This window comes from Neopsephotus bourkii, unplaced genomic scaffold, assembly GCF_033783945.1.
Source record: "Neopsephotus bourkii isolate Nb327-2 ecotype Australia unplaced genomic scaffold, CSIRO-AGI_Nbou_v1 NB_1139, whole genome shotgun sequence".
NCBI classification, from domain to species: Eukaryota; Metazoa; Chordata; class Aves; order Psittaciformes; family Psittacidae; genus Neopsephotus; species Neopsephotus bourkii.
Window position 1 is genome coordinate 1041734 of NW_026901625.1, and position 21306 is coordinate 1063039.

At 54.0% G+C, this 21306-nt stretch overlaps 1 protein-coding gene across 2 annotated transcripts; it reads left to right on the plus strand.

Annotated features, from left to right (window-relative positions):
• The first annotated feature begins 1934 nt into the window (after positions 1-1934).
• RASSF5 (Ras association domain family member 5) lies at positions 1935-21122 on the plus strand. Of its 2 annotated transcripts, XM_061362890.1 has the most exons (6): positions 1935-2287; positions 2666-2784; positions 16031-16144; positions 16553-16850; positions 17393-17508; positions 18154-21122. In XM_061362890.1, exons 1-6 carry the CDS (start codon positions 2227-2229, stop codon positions 18304-18306), a joined length of 861 nt encoding a protein of 286 aa, XP_061218874.1. In that variant the 5' UTR covers positions 1935-2226; the 3' UTR covers positions 18307-21122. The 2 variants fall into 2 exon arrangements, with proteins under 2 accessions (XP_061218874.1, XP_061218875.1); XM_061362891.1 differs by lacking the exons at positions 1935-2287; positions 2666-2784 and adding an exon at positions 5815-6699.
• The last annotated feature ends 184 nt before the right edge of the window (positions 21123-21306 follow it).

The following is a 21306-nucleotide window of genomic DNA, read 5'->3' on the forward strand; positions in this document are numbered from 1 at the left end:
GGCCCCATCCTGTGTTGCTTTGGGACATGGGAGGTTTTGCTTTAGGTGAAAGCCTGGCTGGGATCAGGTTCTTGGAGCCTCTGTTGTCACTGGGGACAGGATCTGGCCCTCTGCCATAGAGCAGCATCTTCTCCTTTTGTCTCCCTTTCCTACATACCCGGGGTCACATTGAAGGATGCCCATAACATCTGTGGTACTTGGGGGGTGGGAGCGGGCAGGATGACTGCAGTCCTATATTTAGGTGCTTCAATGGGCATCCGTGTTGAACTGTTTGACTTCATCGAGCTTTATTCCCCTGAGGAGCTTCTGTCTGTGGGAAAAGGGAAATTCCTGCCGGCCCCCAAAGGTTTTCCCAGTCTGAAGTCTGGCTCCTGGTTTATTTCTGTTAAAGAAATGCCATTTCCAAGTGTTACCCTGTTGGGCTCCAAGGGAAATTATCTCGAAGCCGAAGTGGAGGCGTCCTGCTCCTCTTGGCAAAGCCATCACGTGGCTGCTGCCTGAAGCTGTGCTGGGCTTCTAAACTTAGCATTCCGGGCCGGATAGGGAGTGATTAGAGCTGTTGATAGGTGACGGTGACTAAGGACGGGCCATGCTTTAATCCTGGGAAGAAATGCCTGCCCATGATGGGGCTGACGCGGAGCTGGGCTTGGGAGCTGTCAGTGCTGTGGTTTGTGTTATGGGGTTGGGTTGAACGGTTTGGGTTGAAGGGACCTTAAAGCTCCTCCAGCCCCAACCCCTGCCACAGACAGGGACCCCTTCCACTGGAGCAGCTTGCTCCAAGCCCCTGTGTCCAACCTGGCCTTGAGCACTGCCAGGGATGGGGCAGCCACAGCTTCTCTGGGCACCCTGTGCCAGCGCCTCAGCACCCTCACAGGGAAGAGCTTCTGCCTAAGAGCTCAGCTCAGTCTCCCCTCGGGCAGGTTCAAGCCATTCCCCTTGCCCTGTCCCTACATCCCTTGTCCCAAGCCCCTCTCCAGGTTTGTTGCAGCTCCAGAGCTGGAAACAGGATGCAGGGGGAGATGCTCGAGCCCACCCCAGCAGGATGAGTTCCTGGGAGCAGGAGGCCACTGCCCAAACCCTGCACTAAGCAGGCAGAAGGGCCTTCCTGCTGGTGCCAGATGCTCAGGTGAACCTACAACTGCAGCATCCTCCTATTGGCACCTCCAGCAAAGACTTGGCGAGCATCCCCCATTAAAAGCTCTTCCAGTTGCTCAAAAGGTCACGCATTAAATTACCATGTAACAGTGCAGCTTATCTCTAATTAAAGGGAAAAAGAAGGCAAGTGTCCCTGCTTCCCCTCAGGCTTCCTTGAGACAACTGCCTTGCAATGGGAGGGTGATGGACAGCTCATGCCAGATGAATGTGAAATGATAAATGATTCCCTGTTTCCCCTGGAGATCAATGTTCCCCCCCTCAGGCTCCAGCTCCCAGCTCCTCTCATTCATTCTGAGGCATTCAGCAGAGCTGAGCACAAATCACTGTTTTCAGTTCAAATATGGGATGTTCCTTTGCTTTCCTGCAAGCTCCAGATATTCAAACCCAATGACCCAAATGCTCAAGAAAGAAAAGGGGAAGGTTTTTAGAATAGAAGTGGCTTGGAGCGGGGCGGCAGGAAAGGGCTCTCAGGCCCGTGCCCTGGGCAGTGAATTCTTTTGCCTTGGTTTCAGGATATGTGTTTATTTTCAGGTTGGTGACGTGGTTCTGGAACTTTGGGTAGTGTTTAAGGTAAATGCCGTGCTGTTTGTTCAATGGTTAAAAAGTACAAGGCTCGGAAGGGCTGTTAAAGCAGAAGGAGGCCGTTGGCGCTGGTCAGGAGGTCTGGAGATGCCCAAGCTTTGAGGGAAAGGCTTGGGAGCACCAGCCATGAGCATGTGGTGGCTGCTGGGTCTGCGGATGGGGCTGGGAGTGAGCAGGAGCCTGTGACTGAAGCGGTTAAACCTGGGCTCTGCAGAGCGCTCTGTGCGATTCCGACCTTGAACCAGTTAATGCCTCACAGGATGGGTCAGCATCCAAAGAAAGCACACTATGTACGTGCCTCTGGGTGCCTGGGCAATGTGTGTGTGCTGGGGTGGGAGGTCACAGCCCTGCATGTGTCTGTACCCTCTCCAGGGGTGGCTTTTTGCCAGTCTGGTGGCAGATCTCTGCCTCGGCCACTTGAAGCGTTCACATTTAGAGACCTAAACCAGCCTGACTTCTGTCTCATGCAATGATGCGATTTCCCTCCTGATGCTGGGAGCTGAAGCATCCTTTCCTTGCGAAGCAGCCAAGCTCTTGCTGCAAGCACTGTGTGGGTGCCATTTCCAGGAGCCACTGCTGGGGAGCGGTGTACCCCATGGCTTGGTGGGACTTGAGCATCTTCTGTGTTGTGTGTCTCAGTGTGCCAGCAGACCAGGGGAAGGGAACGCTGCCCATGCTGTGGCATTGCAGCAACAAACAGGTTTCCCTGGGGAGAGGTTTTGCTCTGGATGGGGTGTTCTGGTGCATCCCCCCATCCCCAGGATGGGCCTGAATGGGACATGTGCCTGGCTGGAGTCCTGAGCGTACCAGTGCCCACGAGCATCGGTCTGCTCCATGCAGGAGCCTGGTCCCTCCATGGGGTTCCCCACTGCTGCCCGGTGGCAGTCGCAGGTCCCAGGGCCTCACTGTCTCGTTTCTCTCCATGCAGACTGCAGGTACACGTGCCACCAGGAATGCCTCAGCCTCATCCAGCTGGATTGCCACCGGCCCAGCCAGTGCCAGAGCCAGCTCTCACCTGAGAGCACGCTCCTGCCGCCCTGCAGCCAGGTACGTGGGGAAGGGGCTCCATGGGGAGCAGCAGCCTCATGGGCACCGCTGGCTTCTTGCTCCAGGAGGGTTCTGCAGGAGGGATGCCTGCCCAGAGAGGTTCTGCAGCCCCGGGCAGCGCTCCCTGGTCCTTGTACATCTTGTGCCGCTGCCCTGCCTGGGTTTTACAAGGAGCTTGATAGCCTTGGTTTAGGGATTTCGGGTATCCCAGGGGATCAAGGCACTTCAGTCTGTACTAGGGATGTGTAGTCACCTTAGCTGTTTGCTTAACCCCTGCTGAGGGTCCCGTGTGATGCTGCAGAGGCCTACCTCCCAGTGTGGGTATCTGCTGGAACAATTGTATGATGCTGCACAGGTTGAGGTGTAAGACAGTGCTGGAAGCTTGAAACATTGCTTAGAAACCGTCCTGCAGTGGATCTGACTTGCAAAGAGCCTTTTCAGTCTCTATATGCTGCTTTTTTACCTGTATCCTCTCCTTCATTCTAACTGTGCATTGATACTCCTCTTTGTGGAGGACGTTGATGCTCTTGAGAGGAAACGGGTGCTCTGTCCAGGAAGGTGCAGGGTTTCTGCTGTGGGTTTGGTTGTTGTCTGTGCTTTGCTGTGAGGTCTGCGGAGCTTGGCCCCACTGGTTTGTGTGAGCAGGTGCTGCTCAGAAACAAGGTCCCATTTAACCCGAAGTCCAATGGGATTTATCTGGAGTTGTGCACTGCAAAGGGGCTCTGGATGGGTTCTCCTCTGAGCCTGGAGGCGTTTGTACAGGGGTGTGAAGCCAGAGCTGTGTTGACCTCTCCTGACGTTGTTGGGCTTCCCTCAGCAGCGTGAGCCCAGCTGGATCCTATGGGAGGATCGGAGGAGCTTGTTTCTCCTTCAGAGCGATGATGGAGCCAGGGTTATTGCTGGTGCCAGTAACCAGCAGTGAGCTGCGCTTGGGGGCAGCTCCTCACTGCCACGTCTCTGGGGTGACCTGGGAAGGGGGAGGCATTTAATGCCAAGGAAACAGAAGTCCATAAACCCACTGTGGGTCCCTGGGCAGGGCTTGTAGCTCTGAGCCCCCCTGACCAGCAAAGGGCTCTCTGGGGTCCTCTCATCTGTGCTAGGAAAGGCTGCAGGGCAGGGGGGTTTGGGAGGCGCGGGGGCTGGTTTGAGGGTGAATCACGGTGATAAAGCCCCTCCTTGTTTGGGGGTAATGGATAATCAGGGAAATAACACCCTCAAGTTTCATAGAACCATGGAATGGTTTGGGTTGGAAGGGACCTTAAAGCTCCTCCAGCTCCAACCCCTGCCACGGGCAGGGACCCCTTCCACTGGAGCAGCTTGCTCCAAGCCCCTGTGTCCAACCTGGCCTTGAGCACTGCCAGGGATGGATGGATGGAAAACAGTGTCTGTATTCCAGGGTGCCTGAATGTGCTGGTGGTGGGGAAGGGAACTGCACACTGGAAGCACAAGAAGCTCAAATTAATAGCTGGCATAGTTGAAAGTCATTAAATAATATTATCAATTGTAAGCAAACTGGAAACATCAGAGAAACAGCCACTTTAATATCATGTAGTTAAGTACTGTTCACATGTAATACCAGGCATTAATAACGTGGGCTGTGATCCAGCAAAGTACTTAAGAGTACGTTACATTTGGGTCCCAGATTAGCCTCCCTGGGTGAAACCCAGCCCAGGCTGAGGCTGACAGAAGCCTCCACTGGTCCTGGCAGCACCAGTTTGGTCCCTGGTTTTGGTAGAGCTGGCCATGCGTTAATAGGAGCTGCTGCTGAACCAATGGGTCCAAATCGCTTTGGGATTTATTTGCTGGTTTGGTTTTTGTATGGAGCTGATCTCCCAGGCAGGTGGATTGCAATGGAAAGGTGAGGGCTCTTTGGATAAGCCCATGGAGCGATGCAGTGCGAGTGCATCCAGCTTCTCATGGGGCACTGCAAAGCTGCCTGCAGCCCATCTCCATTGTGAAATGCTCTGGGCTGAGGCTTCAGTGCCTGTGCCATTCACCAGCTCAGTGCTCACTTTCTTCTTGTGTGGCACATGCTCAATTTAAGCCTCTTTCTCTCCTAAATAGAGCCTGTGAGGCCAAGGAGGTGTGTGCCACTGCAGGAGCACATGTGCTGCTAAGAGGAGAGCTTATTTATTTGCCATTTGGATGCCTGCCTTCCTCTTTAAGATGCAGATGTTGCATCCTCCCGCCAGTCTTTACGTTGACATCCTGGTTTGTATTCACGGGATGCTGCTGGTGGTGGGGTAGAGCTGTCGCAGCCTTGTAGCAAGTCCTTCAGCAAGCACATTCAGATGGAAGGGTATGAAACCCTTGGTGTTTTCCCAGAGAAATTGTGGCTGCCCCATCCCTGCAAGTGTTCAAGGCAGAAGAGCTGCTGCCTAAGAGCTCAGCTCAGTCTCCCCTCGGGCAGGTTCAAGCCATTCCCCTTGGCCTGTCCCTACAGGCCCTTGTCCCAAGCCCCTCTCCAGCTTTCTTGTTGGCCCCTTTAGGTACTGGAAGCTGCTCTAAGATTGCATAGGATGGATTCGCTCAGTGGCACGATGCTCTCAGGCCTTGCTCCCTCTTCCTTTTCTGAAGTATGGTGGAGAGCTGTCGGTGTGTACATTAATACATTACCTAAGCAGAGTCCTTTTGAACACAGGGTGTGAGGCTTTCCTTTACCCCCCTCAACCCGCTCATGAATACGGGTGGGGAGAGCCCATGCTGGGATGTGCTGCATCCCTATGGATGCAGAGCCCCCAGCAAGGCAGGATGATAGGAGCAGAGCCCTGCTCCTGCCTGGCTCCAGAGATACCTGTGATCTTCACCAAGGAGGAAGGTCAGAGCTGCTTTAGAAGCTGCTGGGTAAAATGCAGGGTGTGAGTGGGATGGAGGAGCTGGCTCTGGGGATGGGTCTGTGCGTGGGGGCAGATGGAAGCAGGGATAATGCTATTGCTCTGAGGCTCTTTTAAGGACAGCACAGCATCTTAATCAGCCTGGAGCAAGGGCTTCTTGCAGACAGGACCTGAAGCTGAGCTGCTTTTGCCTGGGCTGCAGTAGACGCTCCCTCAGCCAGGTGCCAGCACTGCTGAAATCACTCTTGCTGCTCCAAAATGAGCTGCAGAGTGGAGAGGAACCCATTGCCCTCCCACAGCGTCATGACCCGGGGCTCCTGGCACCCCAAGGAGGGTCTTCCCTTCCCCATCACCTTTCAGCAGCCGAGGTCCAGCCTGGACTTGCTTCCCTAAGGCAGCAGATGCAGCGCAGCTCTTGCGGATGCGCTAACAGGGAAGGAGCACGGAGCCAGCCTGCGGGGTGATGCGCGTTGGGTATCAAAGGAGGAGCTGGGGGCACCCAGGGGCCGGGCAGTGCCCGTGGCCGAGCCCAGCTCCTCACCCGCAGCGTGCAGCAGCGGGGTCACCGATTCTGCAAGAGGAAGTGGCCGGGCTGCGCGGTGCGGGGCGAGCGCAGGAAGGGGAGGTGATGCTGGGTGCCTGAGTGAGCGCCCCGGGGGAGCAGAGCGGGAGCAAACTCCCAGCTCTGCCCCTTCCATGCTGCCCCAGCGCCGCTGCGCAGGGAGGCGGGTGCAGGAGGAGAGGGAAGGGTTACCCGGCGCGGCTGCCTGTTAAAGGGAAATAGCTCCGCTGGCTCCCGAGGATGAGCAGAAGCAGCTACTGCAGATGAGCGCCGGCGAGCTGAGGATGTGAGAGCCGGGTCCCTGCTGGTGCGGGAGCCGGAGCGGGGACCACCGATGGTCAGCAGCCCCCCGCTGAGCCCCGGGTGTGCTCGGCCTCTCGCCTCCGCCGGGCTTCGATGACCATCGGCAGCAGCAGCATGAGCAGCGGGTACTGCAGCTTGGATGAGGACCTCGAGGATTGCTTTTTCACAGCAAAAACCTCTTTCTTCCGGAGCACACCGAGCAAGGTCCCTGCCAAGGTAACGGCTTAGGAACTAGTGAGGAAGGGGGGGGTTGTGGCTGTTGGTGCTCCTGCACGTTTGGCTGCAGGTGCTGCCGATATTAGCTTGCAGCTCGAGTCAGGGCAGTGCTGCTGGTGGGGAGAAGGGCTCGAAGTGCCTCTTGCAGGGTCCCTGCTCCCATGCAGGGGGGTCTGCGCTGCTGCAGGTTTATCTCAGCCATGTCTCAACCTTCTGCATGCCCGGTTTTCCCTTCCCCGGGGCTCCACAGTGGGTTTTGTGACTCCAAATGTGTGTTTTCAGCTAGAGGAGGGCAGGCAGCAGCCCTGTGAGCTGACATCCGCGGGTCCGGCTTCCGGCCAGGGACCTGTGGTTTGGCCTCACAGAATGTGCAGCATTGGTGGAAATTGCCCCTGTGAGATAGGAAAGTTTCAGGAGTGAATGAATCTGTGAGCTTAGTAATGGAATGATGAATCCGGCCCTTCTCTGGGTGCTCGGGTGCGTGTGTGCGTGCCTTGGAGAAGGAGGGAGCGCTCGGCCGGTCTGCGCCTCAGCCTGGGATGGGATTTCTGTACCAGTCCAATGGAGGAGGCTGCTCCCTGGCTTTTAAGTGGTTATTAAAAACAAACCAAAAGCAACCAAGCATCCCCGTCAGAAACTTTGGGGCCCCAGCTAGAACCGAGCATAAAAGGGGAAGGCACAAAAGGCGCTGAGCAGCGGAAGTGGGGGTTTCACTCAGGAACAAGAGCCCTGCGGTACCGAGCCATGAGAGCTGGCCCGGGGAGCAGCTCCTTCACCTAGAGGTTCCCCTGCAGCCCATCAGCACTGACTCCAGGCTCTGCTGTGCCTGCATGAGGCTGCTGAGCTGCCATCCCCAGCAGATGCTTTGGGGTTCAGCTTTGTGCAGGGTGTGATCCTCAGGGCTCTCCCCATGACCTGGGCTGTTCCCCACGGTGGGGTTGAGAGTTTCCATCCGTTGGCAATTTGAATTCAATGTGGGATATTCCCTGTTGGGCAGCAGCTCCCTCTCACTATGATTAACCGACACGTACTGCTGGTTCTTAAATGTCATTTGATGATTCATTTGTGGAGGAGATGCAGAAGATGATGGTGTTAGTGTGCAGTAGGTGCTGCACCCCGTGCTGGTTTAACACTGTTCTCCTCAAGCCAGGGCACTGCAGATCCTCAGCTACCCTTTGAGATCATCCTGATCCCATTCACGCTCAGCAGCGCTCCCTCACAGAGGGATATTCCAGCCCCTTTCACCCAGCTCCTTGCTTGGATGTGGTGCAGAGCTCAGGGCTGCTGGAGGAGATGAAGCCTTGGGGGTTTTGGTGTTACGGGGAGTAAATGGTTTCTGTGCATGCAAAAGAAACCCACACACAGAGAACGTGCTGCTCGACCCAATGGTGTTGTGTAATGGGACTGTGTGCGGAGGTGGATTCCTGCGTGGTGGAAACCATCCTCAGGCCTTGGTGGAAGGGTTTATGGGGGGGTTGTGGATGGAGCTGGCCCTGGAGCGTGGTGGGAGCAGGATGAGGGGGTGGAGGTGCTCTGGTGGGGCTGGGCTGGGTGGTGTGAGCAGGGCAGCGAGGAGAGCGTGTGCCTGGGGATGCGCTGGCACAGGGTGCCCAGAGAAGCTGTGGCTGCCCCATCCCTGGCAGTGCTCAAGGCCAGGTTGGACAGAGGGGCTTGGAGCAAGCTGCTCCAGTGGAAGGGGTCCCTGCCCGTGGCAGGGGTTGGAGCTGGAGGAGCTTTGAGGTCCCTTCCAACACAAACCAGTCTGGGGTTCTATGATCCCCACCACAGCAAGAGCAGTGTTCGGCAACAGCGCTGCTTTGCACTGCCAGGTGCTGCCTCTGCTCCTGGCCACAGGCAGAAGACACGAGCTCAGACCCAGAAGTGCATTAACCTTCTGGGGAAAGGCAGCATTTGTCCATCCTTAGCTGCCCAGGAATGATTCCCGAGGCCAGGATGCACAGTGAGGGCAGTCACCAGCCCCGTGCTGGGCAGGAATAAGCTAAGTACAGATAACATAGGGATGCATGTCTTAAAAGACCCATGAAACAGTCTCTGTGGAGGAAATACGTTGGGTGTGGGGAAGGGGGGGACTGCCATTTAAAACAGTAGAATGGAATTTGAGCACTGTGATTAGAGAAATGATTTTTCTGACTGAAATAGCTGTATTAACCTAATCTGACTACCTAGAATAGTCTGAAGAGCCTCTTTCTAGGAATGATGTGATTCCTTTGGTTACCAGAACCATCACTGCAAATCGTCCTCTGTTAGCAAAGAACTGGTTTAGATCTCAGATGTGACCCCATCACCAGAGATCTATTGCTTGTGACTCTTCCGATTGGTGGCTGGTGCCTGAAGCCTGATGGCCTAAAGCTCTGCAGGGCTGCTCTTAGGAGCCCTGCATCAGTGGCTGGCTTAGAGAGGGGAAGGGCAAGTTTGTGTCCAAGAGTAGAAAACACAAGAGGATAGAATGTAGTTTCACCTGGAATGGGATCCAGGGGCGGGATGGCGGGTTTAGGGGCCCCTGACCAATGGGAGCTGGGGTGACCCAGCAGGCAGGAACCTTCTTGCCATCCTGGTTGACTCTATGATTCCCTGTGAAGGAGAGGGAAGCTGTCAGGGCATGGAACTCTCTGTGGTGGGATGCAGAGGCAGTGGCCACGGGGCACCACTCCTGGGGTCCTGTGATGGGTTCCCCATTGGTGCTCCTGCGGATCCCTCTGAGCCTCCAGGGTCTCCCACACCCACACAGTGGTTGTGGCCCAGTGGGGTCCTGCCCAGCCCTGACCCCGTTCAGATGGAGCTTCCTGGGAGGACCCGCTCAGCTCCCATCGCTGCTGCTGTGGCAGGAAGAACCGTTTCCAAGTCAGATCTCCATGGCAATCAAAACACCGAGCCCATCCTCACTTGCCTCTAACCTCTCTGCAACGCAGTGAGGATCCTTCCCCCTCCTCCAGAGACGTGCTGCCCCTTTGTCTTCTGCCTTTTCCTCTGAACCCCAAAGTAAACCTCAGCATCTCATCTGAATGTCTCAAAGAGGGTGAAATATATTGGGGATTTTTTTGATTATTGGTTGGGTTTTTTTGGTGGTTTTTCCTCCAGATCTGTTGTATAATTGTTCCCCTCTCCTTGCTTGAGCACTCGAGCCTTTCCCTATATAGTGCTGTGAACAGTGGGAGTGCGTGGTGAAGAGGGAGGTGTTTGGCAGTGATGGAGAGCTGTGCAAGAGCAGAGATGTCCCAGCTCCCTGGTGACTGTGATGGGGCTGCCCCATCCATTCTGCCAGCTCTGAGCTGCCAGTTGTGACGTGTCTGGCTCAGATCTGAAGCATCCACATTTCCCTCCAGTCCTCCATGCTGTGCTGTGGCAGTGGTCGCAGGGTGTGAGCTGATGATGCTCCTCTGCATGACAGCTCCCTGGCCAGCAGCACTTCCAGGCTTTGATTTCTGATGTTTTACACCAAATCTTTCCTCAATAAGCAGAGGAGCTGAGGATTGATGACCTCTTCCCTTCAGAACTGCTCCTTGAAATACCCCTGCAGTGTGAACAGAGGAGCCAAAGGGAGAGCTTGGGGAATGCGAGCTGTCGCAGCGCTGCTGATGTAAATGGTGATGGGACTGTGCCCGAGCACACCAGGGAGGACTTGGCCGCTCCTGCCTCTAGATAAGACAGTCATTGCCAAGAACGTGGTGGTGTTGGGCCAAATCCTTCTCCACCACTCTGCTAGTCAAATTCATTAGCTAAATAGCTGCTGAGGAAAGCTGGCTGGGAGCGAGGGGACAGGGACAGTGTCTGGGTTGTGGCTGCAGGGGAGCAGCCCTTGCTCCAAGGAGTGTCCTCTGGAAGTGCAGCCTCACTCTTTCTCCTATAGTGCCTTCCCATGGCTGGCTTTGTGGCTAGCAAAGCCACTGAGCTGTGCATCCAGGCCACAGCCTCACACCAGCTCCTTGGTACCGACTGGGGCTGCGGTGGGATGGGGAGCCATGGGAAGAGGGCATCATCCCCTCTTGCAGCAGCATCAGGAAGCTCCCAGGTCCTGCCTGGAGCTGTTGTTCCCAGTGCAGAGGTCTGGAATGGTGCGGATTTGCTTCCTTTGAAAAGGTTTGTAAGGTGGGGGCTGCCTCCTGCAAGGGGAGAGGCTGCAGGAAGGATGCTCTTCAGCTCAGCAGGGAGTTGTCTGCTGCCTTTCTTGGCTTTCTTTTCAGAGGATGTCACCATAATCAGGATGGCCCATGGGGTTTTTACCTCCCCCATAAGTATGTCACAGCTCACGGCTCATTAGATGAGCAGTAGGTTGCAAAGCAGAGGCTGGGGTGGCCAACGGGCTGTGGCTGAGCTCCAGGCGATGGGCGCTGAGCATCGCAGCCGCCTGCTCCTCTCAGGGTGCTTGTTCTGGGCAGCCTTTGTCCTGCCAAGCATTAGCCCAAGTGCCAGATGGGGCTCGAGCCATTTCTTACAATTGCTGTTCCTTACAACTGAGGAATCATGGAGGCTATGGAAGGGGGGTGCGTCTGCCGCAGGCTGTGATGGGTGTGGGAGGATGCATGGAGTCATGGAATGGTTTGGGTTGAAGGGATCTTAAAGCTCCTCCAGCTCCAACCCCTGCCACGGGCAGGGACCCCTTCCACTGGAGCAGCTTGCTCCAAGCACCTGTGTCCAACCTGGCCTTGAGCACTGCCAGGGATGGGGCAGCCACAAGCCAGGCAGGTTCGCTGGGGTTGGTCCTGTGCAGCCCCTGGATGCTCACATCCCACTGCAGGCCCCGGCTGGCTGCAGGTTATTTTATGGCAGTCTCATAGGTGCTTGTGTGCTGAGCTGAAACAGTGCCAGGGAGCTGAGGGTGCCGGTTCACCTCCAGCATCCGTGGCCACGCGATGTCCAACAGGGCAGGAGTGGGAGCAAGCGGGCAGCTCCATGCTTGCCATCACTTCACTTCCAGCTGCACGTGAGGATGGCGCGATGGAGGCAATGGGAGTGCGCTGGTTTTGCAGGCACAGATGTGCTATGGCTGATGCTGCTCCTCCCTGCTTCCAGCAGGAGAGCCGCAGGTCCATAGGGACTGCCAGGGCTTAGGCGCAGGCAGAGCTCTGGGGCTGCTGTTTTGTTAACAGCTTGTTTCATCCTGCCCCGGTACAACAGGAAATGTGGCAACGGTTTATGGTTAAAAGCTTCTGTTTTTCTTCCTTCAGACAGAATTGCACGTTCTGCAGCTGAAGCTTTGCAAAACCGGAGCTCTGGGTACAGTGGGGAGCAAGAAGCAGCTGATCTGATCGTAGCCAGTGGAAAGAGCAGCACTTCCTTCCCTGGGCTGGTTTGGGGCTGTAAAAGACATAGGTGACCACAGGCTTCTTGTCCCTCGGGTGTGAGGGGGCCAGAGGAAGGGGAGCTGGCAGAGTCTTGGGGTGGAGCTGCTCCCGTGCCACCCCTGGGGTGGAAGGGAAGAGCTGCTTTGCTCTGGCGCTGTTCTGCGCGCCGTTGGTCCAGGTTAACTCTCACAGCACATCACAGTTCCCCTGCTAAAACCAAAGCACCGCTAAGAACTGGCCTTAGGCATCTCCACTGTGAGAAGCGGTAACTTCTGGCTGGGTTTTTGCACCACAACCGGTGTGAGGGAGGAGGCGTTGGGGTGTCCTGTGCTGGGTTGTGCTATCCACACACCCCGCTGTTTCAGAGGGGCAGCCTGCAGGTCACAGAGCCGTGAGCCCCATGCAGGGACACTGCTCTGGTTTGCCAGTGCAGATTGGTTTTCTCTGCACACCTTCGCTTGTGCTGCAGTGGGAACTGTTAAACCATCTGCCACTGATGCTGGGAGCTTAATAAAGCAAATTAATTCCACGCTGGGCAGAAGATGACTGTAAAATGACCCTCAGAGAGCGCATCGTGGCTGCTAAACCCTCTGTTTGCCCAGTTGTCATAATGCAGGGTTTCCTTTTCAATTACAGTTGCATGTGGAGGGAGAGAACAACCTGTTACCACAGCTGCGCCTGGGTGAGCGTTTCGGTTGTGACAGCCAAGGGTTGGAGTCCTGTTTCCTTAGGGCGATTCCCCATCAGGGTGTTGGCTCTTCCAGCTGCGGATGAAGGCTCGGTGTGGTGGAAGTGCTGGGTTATGCTAGATAAGCAGTGGGTGCTGGCGCAGTGTGGTGGGATTGGGGTCTATGGATGCTTTGGCTCGTGTCTGGGTTAGTCCCAAACAAATCAATGTGGGGCTCTTTCCTAATGTGCTTTCCAAGACGAGGGTCTGAGCATGAAGAAGCTGCAGGATGGGCAGAGGAAAGCAGTGATCTGTAAGTGGGAACCGAGCTGTCTCCTACATTCCCCATTGCTGCTGGGGCAGGAACGAGAGGGGCAAAGCGCCCTCCTGACAGGGCACATCCCAGCCACCGGCTGCTTCCAGCAGGGACACCACACACTGAGCCATGTCACCCAAGTCTCCATCCAGCCTGGCCTTGAGCACTGCCAGGGATGGGGATGCCACCAGCACCACATTCCAGAGCCAGGCTTCCCCGAGCCGTGAGTGATTAATGTTCCCCAGAGCATGAAGCAATTAACATCTGCCTTGTGCCTGCTGGGGCCCCAGGGACCGGCTCTGCTCCGGGCTCCCGCGGCTCTGGATGCGCCGTGCATCCTCCATGGAAACCGGGCGGCATCAGCGCACGAGCTGCTCCAAAAGCTCTTAATTGCTGGCACACGCTGCTTTCCTAAGCTGGAAACATCACAAGAGGGGAGGGACTTGCCCTGTGGGGGGGAAGCGAATCGCAGGGACAGGGACAGGCTGAGCCCCACCATTGGCTTTCATGGATGGATGCTGGTGGGCACCGGGTTGTGTTTGTGCCATGGTGACGGGCAGTGAGCACGCCCAGCGTGTCCAACCCCTGCAGATACAGGTCTGTGCATGCGGGAGGGCTGCACCCAGTGCTGGCTCACTGGGTGATGCTGGGGGCAGCCCTGGTGGGTGCCAGGCTCCAGCACTGTGCAGTGGTGATGTGAGGACGTGGAGGGTTTCTGAGCGCGCGTCCTCCCTTAACTGAAAAGGAAGTTTTTGCTTGGCTTCAATTCTTCTCACTCTTCTCAGTCTCCCCTCGGGCAGGTTCAAGCCATTCCCCTTGGCCTGTCCCTACAGGCCCTTGCCCAAAGCCCTTCTCCAGGTTTCAGGCCCTGAACAAGGAGATGACTCTAATACCACGTCCATGCTGCTCCAGGTCAGTGTTCCGAGAGGTCTCGTGCTGTTTGCCTCTCAAGCAGAAGCTGTGAGCTCTCACTTGGGAAGCACTTGAATGAATCCGGGGCTCTCGACCCCCAGGCTGTGGCTGCCCTGCCAGATTGCACCCAGGATTCCAGCTTGTCCTGTGCTTGATTATCCTCCCCAAAGAAACATCACGGGTAGCCTTGGGCAATCCTGGCTTATTTACAGCTTGCTGCATCCTCCTGTGCTGTGGGGCTGCTCGGGAATAGAGCAGCTTTGCTCCCAAGGTTCTTTTTCCCCTTTCTTTCCTGTCTTAGAGGTTACAGTTTGCATTCTGAGCCTCACCAGCCTCGATAGCGCATCCCTTCACGCTTCCTGCTCTCACTAATGCTAACTCCTGAGCGAGCCCACATAAAAGATGGGATTGCTGCTTGTGGTTCCAGGCAGAATGTATTTACAGCCTGTCTCCAGGGAAGGGGTGAGCTATGGAATCCAGCCTGCTGAGCACAGCCCAGGACACATACAGGCTTGTTGCAGCAGGTCTGGATTTGGGATGCTGCAGGCTGTGCTTTGGAGGAGACCCCACTGAAAGGCTTTGGGTAACCCAGCAGTGTCAGACCTTGAAGCACAAGATGAGCCTTGTGCAGGGAGTTTCCAATGGTCTTGTGGCTATAAAGTCATCGAGGCTGCTCGGATGCTGGAAGTGTTGCTGCTGGTTTGTGTCTGGCACCATCGGGTGATGTGATGGTTATCTCTGGGCTGGTACCTCGTGGGGATGCTCCTCAGCTGTGTGTCCTCAGAGACACGCAGTGCAGGGTTACACAGGTCCTTGCTTCCATCCCTCAAGCACAGGATCAGTAACTGCTGTTAATGCTCTGTAGCTCTGTCAATGCAGACTGTCCTAGATGGACACTGAAGGTGAGTGGGTGCTTTTGTCTGAGGTACCTGTTTTGGGCTTGATGCATCCACAGGGGATGGGGCTGGGATGCAGGGGGTGTTCCACTTGCTGCCTGTCTGCTGGGGGCATGGTTGTGGCTTGGGAGCTTCAGTTTTGTGCTCTGGGTTTCCCTCTCCTCCTTGCCTTGCTCCATGGAGCACTTCACTGGGTGCCGTGGTGAGGGATCACATCCTGGAGCTCCGTTTCTAGGGTGTCCATGAGCCCCCGCAGCCAGTGCCATGATCCTGGGGCACAGGGGAGGTGGGAGCATGGCTCAAGGCTGCTACAGAGAAACCATCTGTAAATGTGTGTTCCTGGTGCCTCACCAGAGCCTGCTTCAGGCTCCCCCAGCACCTCCTGCCCTGCCCCTGTGTCCCTGGAGGGAGGCAGCCGGCGTCCCCGCATCCTCACTGCAAACCAACCGTGCCCCCCGCCTCCTGCAAAGCCACCCATTGCCTCTCTGCTTGAACACTCTAAACCCTGACCTGCATCTGGGAGCTGCCTCTCTGCAACGGGATCGTGTTCTCCCATCATTCATTAGCGACGCTCGCATGTGTCACCTGCAGGTGAAGCCCATTTATTGCTTTGCCTTCCAAAAGGATATTCCCTAAATCCTGGGCAAGCAGCAGTGGCCCCCCTCAGCAAAGCCACACACATGGACAGAGAGTGAACGGGTTTGCAGTGACTGATTTATTAGTCCTTGTACCCCCTTGTGGGATTCTGCTGCTCCAAGCTCTAATTCCACAGCTTTGGGTAAGAGCAGTGAGGAGTGATCAGCAGAGATTTAGCTTCAGGCTCTGCCCGGGTGAGCCTGCTGGAAGCACATGTGTTTTGAAGGGGCTGCCTGGCTTGGGTAGGCAAAGCCATGAATGCTGGAAATAGGATGTGGTTATTATGGGATGTTTCCTTGCAAGAAGCTCAGCAGGTGGAGGTGGCTTTTTTGAACGCAGGTTTTAGAGGCTGGATTCTTTGCCCTGGGTTGTGCTGGGATGCATTTACTGCTCCGTGCCTCTGGTGGGTTTTGTGTTACCTTCCACTGCTTGTTACTGGTGTACAGAGGTGGTCTGGGGCAGAGATGTGGCATCCTGCACATGAAGCCTCTTGGCTGTATGGACCATCTCTGCCATCATACTGCTGGGGTGAGCTCGGGGTCCCAGGAATGCAGTTACCCAGCACACATCAACAGCTAAGGCCTGTCTGTTCTGGTTTCAGAATGTAACACAAACAGTGGAAGAAGAAAAACCCGAGCCCCCGACCATCCAGGAGATCAAACAGAGGATTGAGAAGTACAATGCAAAAGTTACAAACTGCCTGTTGATGAAGCTGGTACGTACTGGGCTCTGTTCACCAGTAAGCAGGGAATAAAACATGAGGAATGCAGTTGGGAGATCCTGCTGAATGTGAGGGTAGAGACCTGCCCCGAGGTTCCAAATCCTCACTTAAGTGCAAATGACATGTAATGGTTTCCATAACTGACTAGTAGCAGTGTTGGTTTTAAGTAAGACACAAGGAAGGGATGAGTCAGTACAGAGGGGAAGGAACAGGACACAATCGATAGTGACTAACCGAAATGATGGGTTACTTCTTATGTGATTAACAAGAACCCCTCCAACTCCCAGCAGGACCGAGGTCCTGCAGTCACCCACAGCTCTATAGACCTGAAAGCCCCTTGTAGGAGTTGGGAAGGACTGGAAAGGCTTCCAGGAGCCTGACCCCCCTTTTCCTTTGCTTCAGAACGATGATGGGACATACACGGGATTCATTAAAGTGCATTTGAAGCTGCGGCGCCCTGTGACGGTGCCAGCGGGGATCCGGCCACAGTCCATCTACGATGCCCTCAAGGAGGTGAACCTGGCTGATATGACGGACAAGAGAACCTCCTTCTACCTGCCCCTGGACGCCATCAAGCAGCTCCACATCAGCAGCACGACCACGGTGAGCGAGGTGATCCAGGGGCTCCTCAAGAAGTTCATGGTGGTGGATAACCCCCAGAAGTTTGCACTGTTCAAGGAGATGCGGAAGGACGGGCAAGGTGAGTCCATGCTCGGAGCTTCCTGCGGCCGACTGGGTACAGAGACGCACCCAAAGGCTTCTCACAGGGCTGTGTGTGTCAGGCAGGCTGAAACAGCAACCGACCTGCTTGAGTGAGGTCCATGGCTGGAGCAGCTCTGCTCTGGAGCCAGGCTGAGAGAGCTGGGCTGGGGCAGCCTGGAGAAGAGAAGGCTCCTGAAGGGGAGACCTGAGAGCAGCTCCAGTGCCTAAAGGGGCTGCAGGGAACCTGGAGAGGGGCTTGGGACAAGGGATGTAGGGACAGGCCAAGGGGAATGGCTTGAACCATGAACAGATGGCTGGTCCTCCAGAGGTCCAAGTTAATGGAGAACTCAGTTTTCAGAAGAGGGCTGAAGCCACCTAAGACCTCACAAGGATCATTCCAGATCCATGTTAGAGACTCAGCTACTTCCCCTTTGACCCTGAGCAGCACAAACCACTTTTAGATGCTCCCCTTGACCTCCTGAGCTTTCCCCTGGCCCGGCAGCCCAGGTCTCACTGCTGATGTCTGCTGTCCCCTTGCAGTGCTCCTCCAGAAGCTCCCTCTCACCGAGTACCCCCTGTACCTGCGGCTCCTGGCGGGTCCTGACACTGATGTGCTCAGTTTTGTGCTGAAGGAAAACGAGACAGGGGAAGTCGAGGTACGTTGGTGACTCTTTCCCTTGGTTCTTACACGCACGTTAACTGTGGTGTGGAGAACGTGGCAGCACCGCAGGGCTGAGATGTGCATTATGGGCTTTGCCTTCTGAACTACTGAGGGTGATACCAGCTTCTTTCCTCCAAACTTAGTTTACCAGCTGAGTGGACTGCTTGGACCCTCATTGAAAATAACAATATCAATAAATTTTGGTGATTTCTTGCTCCTAAATTAGGTTAATATTAAAATAAACCTGAAACTTGAGCTGTGAAAATGCTGAGCCAGCTTTGATGGCCAACCCCTAATCTAGTTACAGAACCAAGCAACACCACCCTGGAGTTAATCCTCACAAATCAGATTAGCTAAATGCTGTTAGAAGTAATCCACTGATTCAAGTAGAAGCCAGGGACGCTCTGGTGCTAAATTCACAGTCAGTTTTTGGTTGCAGTCGTGTAGATGCTGCAGGAATGCTGCTTCCCATGGCAGTGCTGAGCAGTATTTGTTAAGCAATCCCAGTCATCATCTGGAGATCATGTTTAAATGTCTTTTATTGCTCCTCTTCACTAATTTAGAGGGGAAAATAACCCCACAAAATCAATGAGGTGAGTGATGTGTGCTTACTTCCCCTCTGTTTCTGCTGGTTTTGCAGTGGGACGCGTTCTCCATCCCAGAGCTTCAGAACTTCTTGATGATACTGGACAAAGAAGAAAAGGACAAAATCCAGCAAGTGCAAAGGAAGTATGAGAAGTTTAAACAGAGACTGCAACAGACCTTGAAAGAAGCCAGAGGGAAGCCTGGATAACCCTTTGGAAGCACTGGGATCAGACTAAGCTAGATAGTACTTTTAAAATGAAAAGACACTTCTCAGGACACCTTATAGTAGTCACCCTCCCTCTTCATCCTCTCCTGAAGTCCTTCAAGTGACCATATTGCATTTTCTCCTTCTGAAAGCTCTTCTCCCAGGGCCAGAGAACGGGGAGCCTGTTTTCAAACCACGCTGCTCAACCAACCAAACACCATCAGAGGAGCTCTGTGGAAGATGCTCCGTGTTGCAACCCAGCAGGAACATCTACTGGCTGATCTCTTGAGCAGGGGCACGCTTGCTGTTAATGCTCCTCCCAGTGACTTGCGTGTCCTCGTGTGGAGGTGCTGAGCTCACTGCGTGTGCCCACGTGGCTGAGTTCTGGTTTCATAAGTAGAGCACAGGAAGCAGGAGGTGGTTGCACCAAACCATGTGGGTGTTGCAGCCATAACCAAGGCTGTTTATGGGCTTGTTCAGGGCTCAGAGAAGCAGGGAAATGTCAAGTTCTGAGCCCAAGGCAGCTGCAACACCCAAAGAGTTGTTAGTACACATTAGTGAAACTTGGTGATCTTAATTCTAGGGAAAAGTCATCTGTTTTGATTCTATTTAACTTCCAGTTGTGAAAACAGATGTGAATGAAAGCACATCCCCCTGATGCTCACGCTAAGTTAGCTGGTGTTTAGCCAGTGTTCTACCCTGTAGGAATTGGAACCTATATTTTAAGACATTCTATTTGGAAGGTGTGAAGATGATGGTTGAGGCTGATGGGTCAGTACTGAACGTTTAGCAATATACATCCACCAGAGCAACCCAGGAAAAGTCAAACCTAACTCCTTTCATAAATCAAACTGATGAACAGGTCTGGCACCGAGGGAGAGGAGCTCCAACCAGGGCCAGGGTGTGGAGGTGGCACCAGGAGCCTTCGCACCAGGAAGAGTAAGAGTAGCCTCAGATGCTTTCTGCCCACCTCTGATATGCTTTATCCCACTGATCCTCCTTGTGCTGCTTTCCCACTACTCCTGTCCACAACACACATGTGCTGTCCTCCTTCCTTCCCTCCTCACGTGCAACTGGTGCTCTGCCTGCATGCCCAGGTTCTGCTCTCTGCGGGGAGCTAGGAGAGGACAGCAAGTGTCTCTCTCCCTTTCTCAGGGCTCCCACCATCTCTGACCCATGCACTTCACAAAGATTCTTGAGCTGGAGCATCAGTTAATGCCTAACTCCAACCAGAGCCCTTGGTCTTACTGATGCTGTGTCTGCAGGACAAGGAAGGCTGTGGGGATGCTGGTCAGAGGATGGTTCCTGTGTTTACTCTGCTCAGTGCTTTGTACTGAGCATGCTGCTCGCAGCCAGGGTCAGTCTTCCCTTGGTTTACACCACAACGTGTAAAGAGAAAAGGGACATTAATACAGGTGGAGCATGTGAAAGGGTTTTGTGTTGGCTTGATGAGCAAGTGTCCCTGCGAGCTCGCTGTAGGCTGCAGTGATCCCACCTGACATGGGAAGGGAGGCAACAAGTTATTGGGTAACAGTGACCACAGAGACCATGTGGAAGAGTCCAAAATTTACCTCAGTGCCTTTTTCTCCCCCCCCTCCCCCCTTAAGTGTAAAATGTTTGCATTTGGGCTAAGGAGGAAGCTGGAAGGGGCTGTTGAGAGGCCTTTTCAGTCCTGTCCCCCTCTGATCCCAAAGTACTGTTGTGATGAGGCTGCTGCTGTCCGCAGAGGGATGAGGTTTTGTTTCTTCCTTGAAGGTGACTGCTTGGGATTCTATTGTTTCCCCTCGGATTTGTGCTTGAGTGTGTTTATAAACCGTAAGAGAGTAACTGCATCACTGAAAGCCCCTTGGTTTGTGTGAATGCCCCTTTCTGCAAGCTTCCTTGCAGCTCATGCTTTAGTCAGTGGTGTAAAAGGGTTTGCTAACAGGGCTCTGGCCTCTGGCACACAGTGCAGGAAGGGCCTCCCAGCTGTACTGTACTCTACACCCAGATGACCTTTAACAATGTGGCAGCAGCCCAACTGGAGCAGCACTTTTCATGCTCTGGGGCTGTTTGTCCATTTAGAAGAATGCTTATTACTTCACTGTGCACTTGTGAAGTAATTTAAATATCATTGATGGAATTTAAATATCATTGATGGAGTGCTTTGAGTTTCAAAGCACTGTATAAATACTTCTGTTCAGTCCAGAGCAAGAACACTGTAAAAACTGCCATTGGTTCTGAGAAGTAAGATCCAGATGCTTGGTTTTAAATCCCTTAAACCTTTCTGGCTAAAAGTTGTAAAGCTTTCCTCTTTTGTTGTTGAGTTTTGGTGACTGTTCCCCTCTCCCTCCCTGGAACCCAGCATGTCTTTGTAGAAGGCATGGCTTCTTATGCAATTACTGTGAATGCTGCTGAAAACCTCCTGCAGGGAGGGCTGTTTCTTTTGGTTTTTCAAGATATGGGGGCACCTGAAGAATCAGTAGATCTGGAAACTCAAACTCTCTGTGTTTAGGATGGACGTATCAGCCCCTGAAGCGCAAACTCCTGTTGGCAGTGCCTTTGGTTTAGCATCTTGTCTTGCCTAGTTGGTGTGAGTTTATTTTTCATGTCTCTTGTAAACCATGTAAAATATTGTGTATAGAATGGACTAGCAAAGCTTCTATGGCAAAGTGAGATGCATTTTGCAATGCTGTAATTTATTTTTACTACTCCCCTAGTAATTCTATGGCATTTTTATTAAAAAATGTCTCACTTCCAGCTTCTTTTGAAGGTTCTGAAACTCCTTGTTCATATGCAGACAGTGTAAAAGACAACGATAATAAAACTGTCAGTAATGAGAGGAGTCTCTTTAACTTCTTTTTCTGGCGCCCTCCTATGGAACTTTCATGTGTTAAGTCTAAAGGGAAAATAGAGGAATCTTTCTTAACCTACTGTGAAGTGCTGAAGCTTCAGCTAAAGAGGTACAGAACATCCACCCCTGTGCAACCTGACCTAGGTGTTCTATTCATCTTCTATTTTATC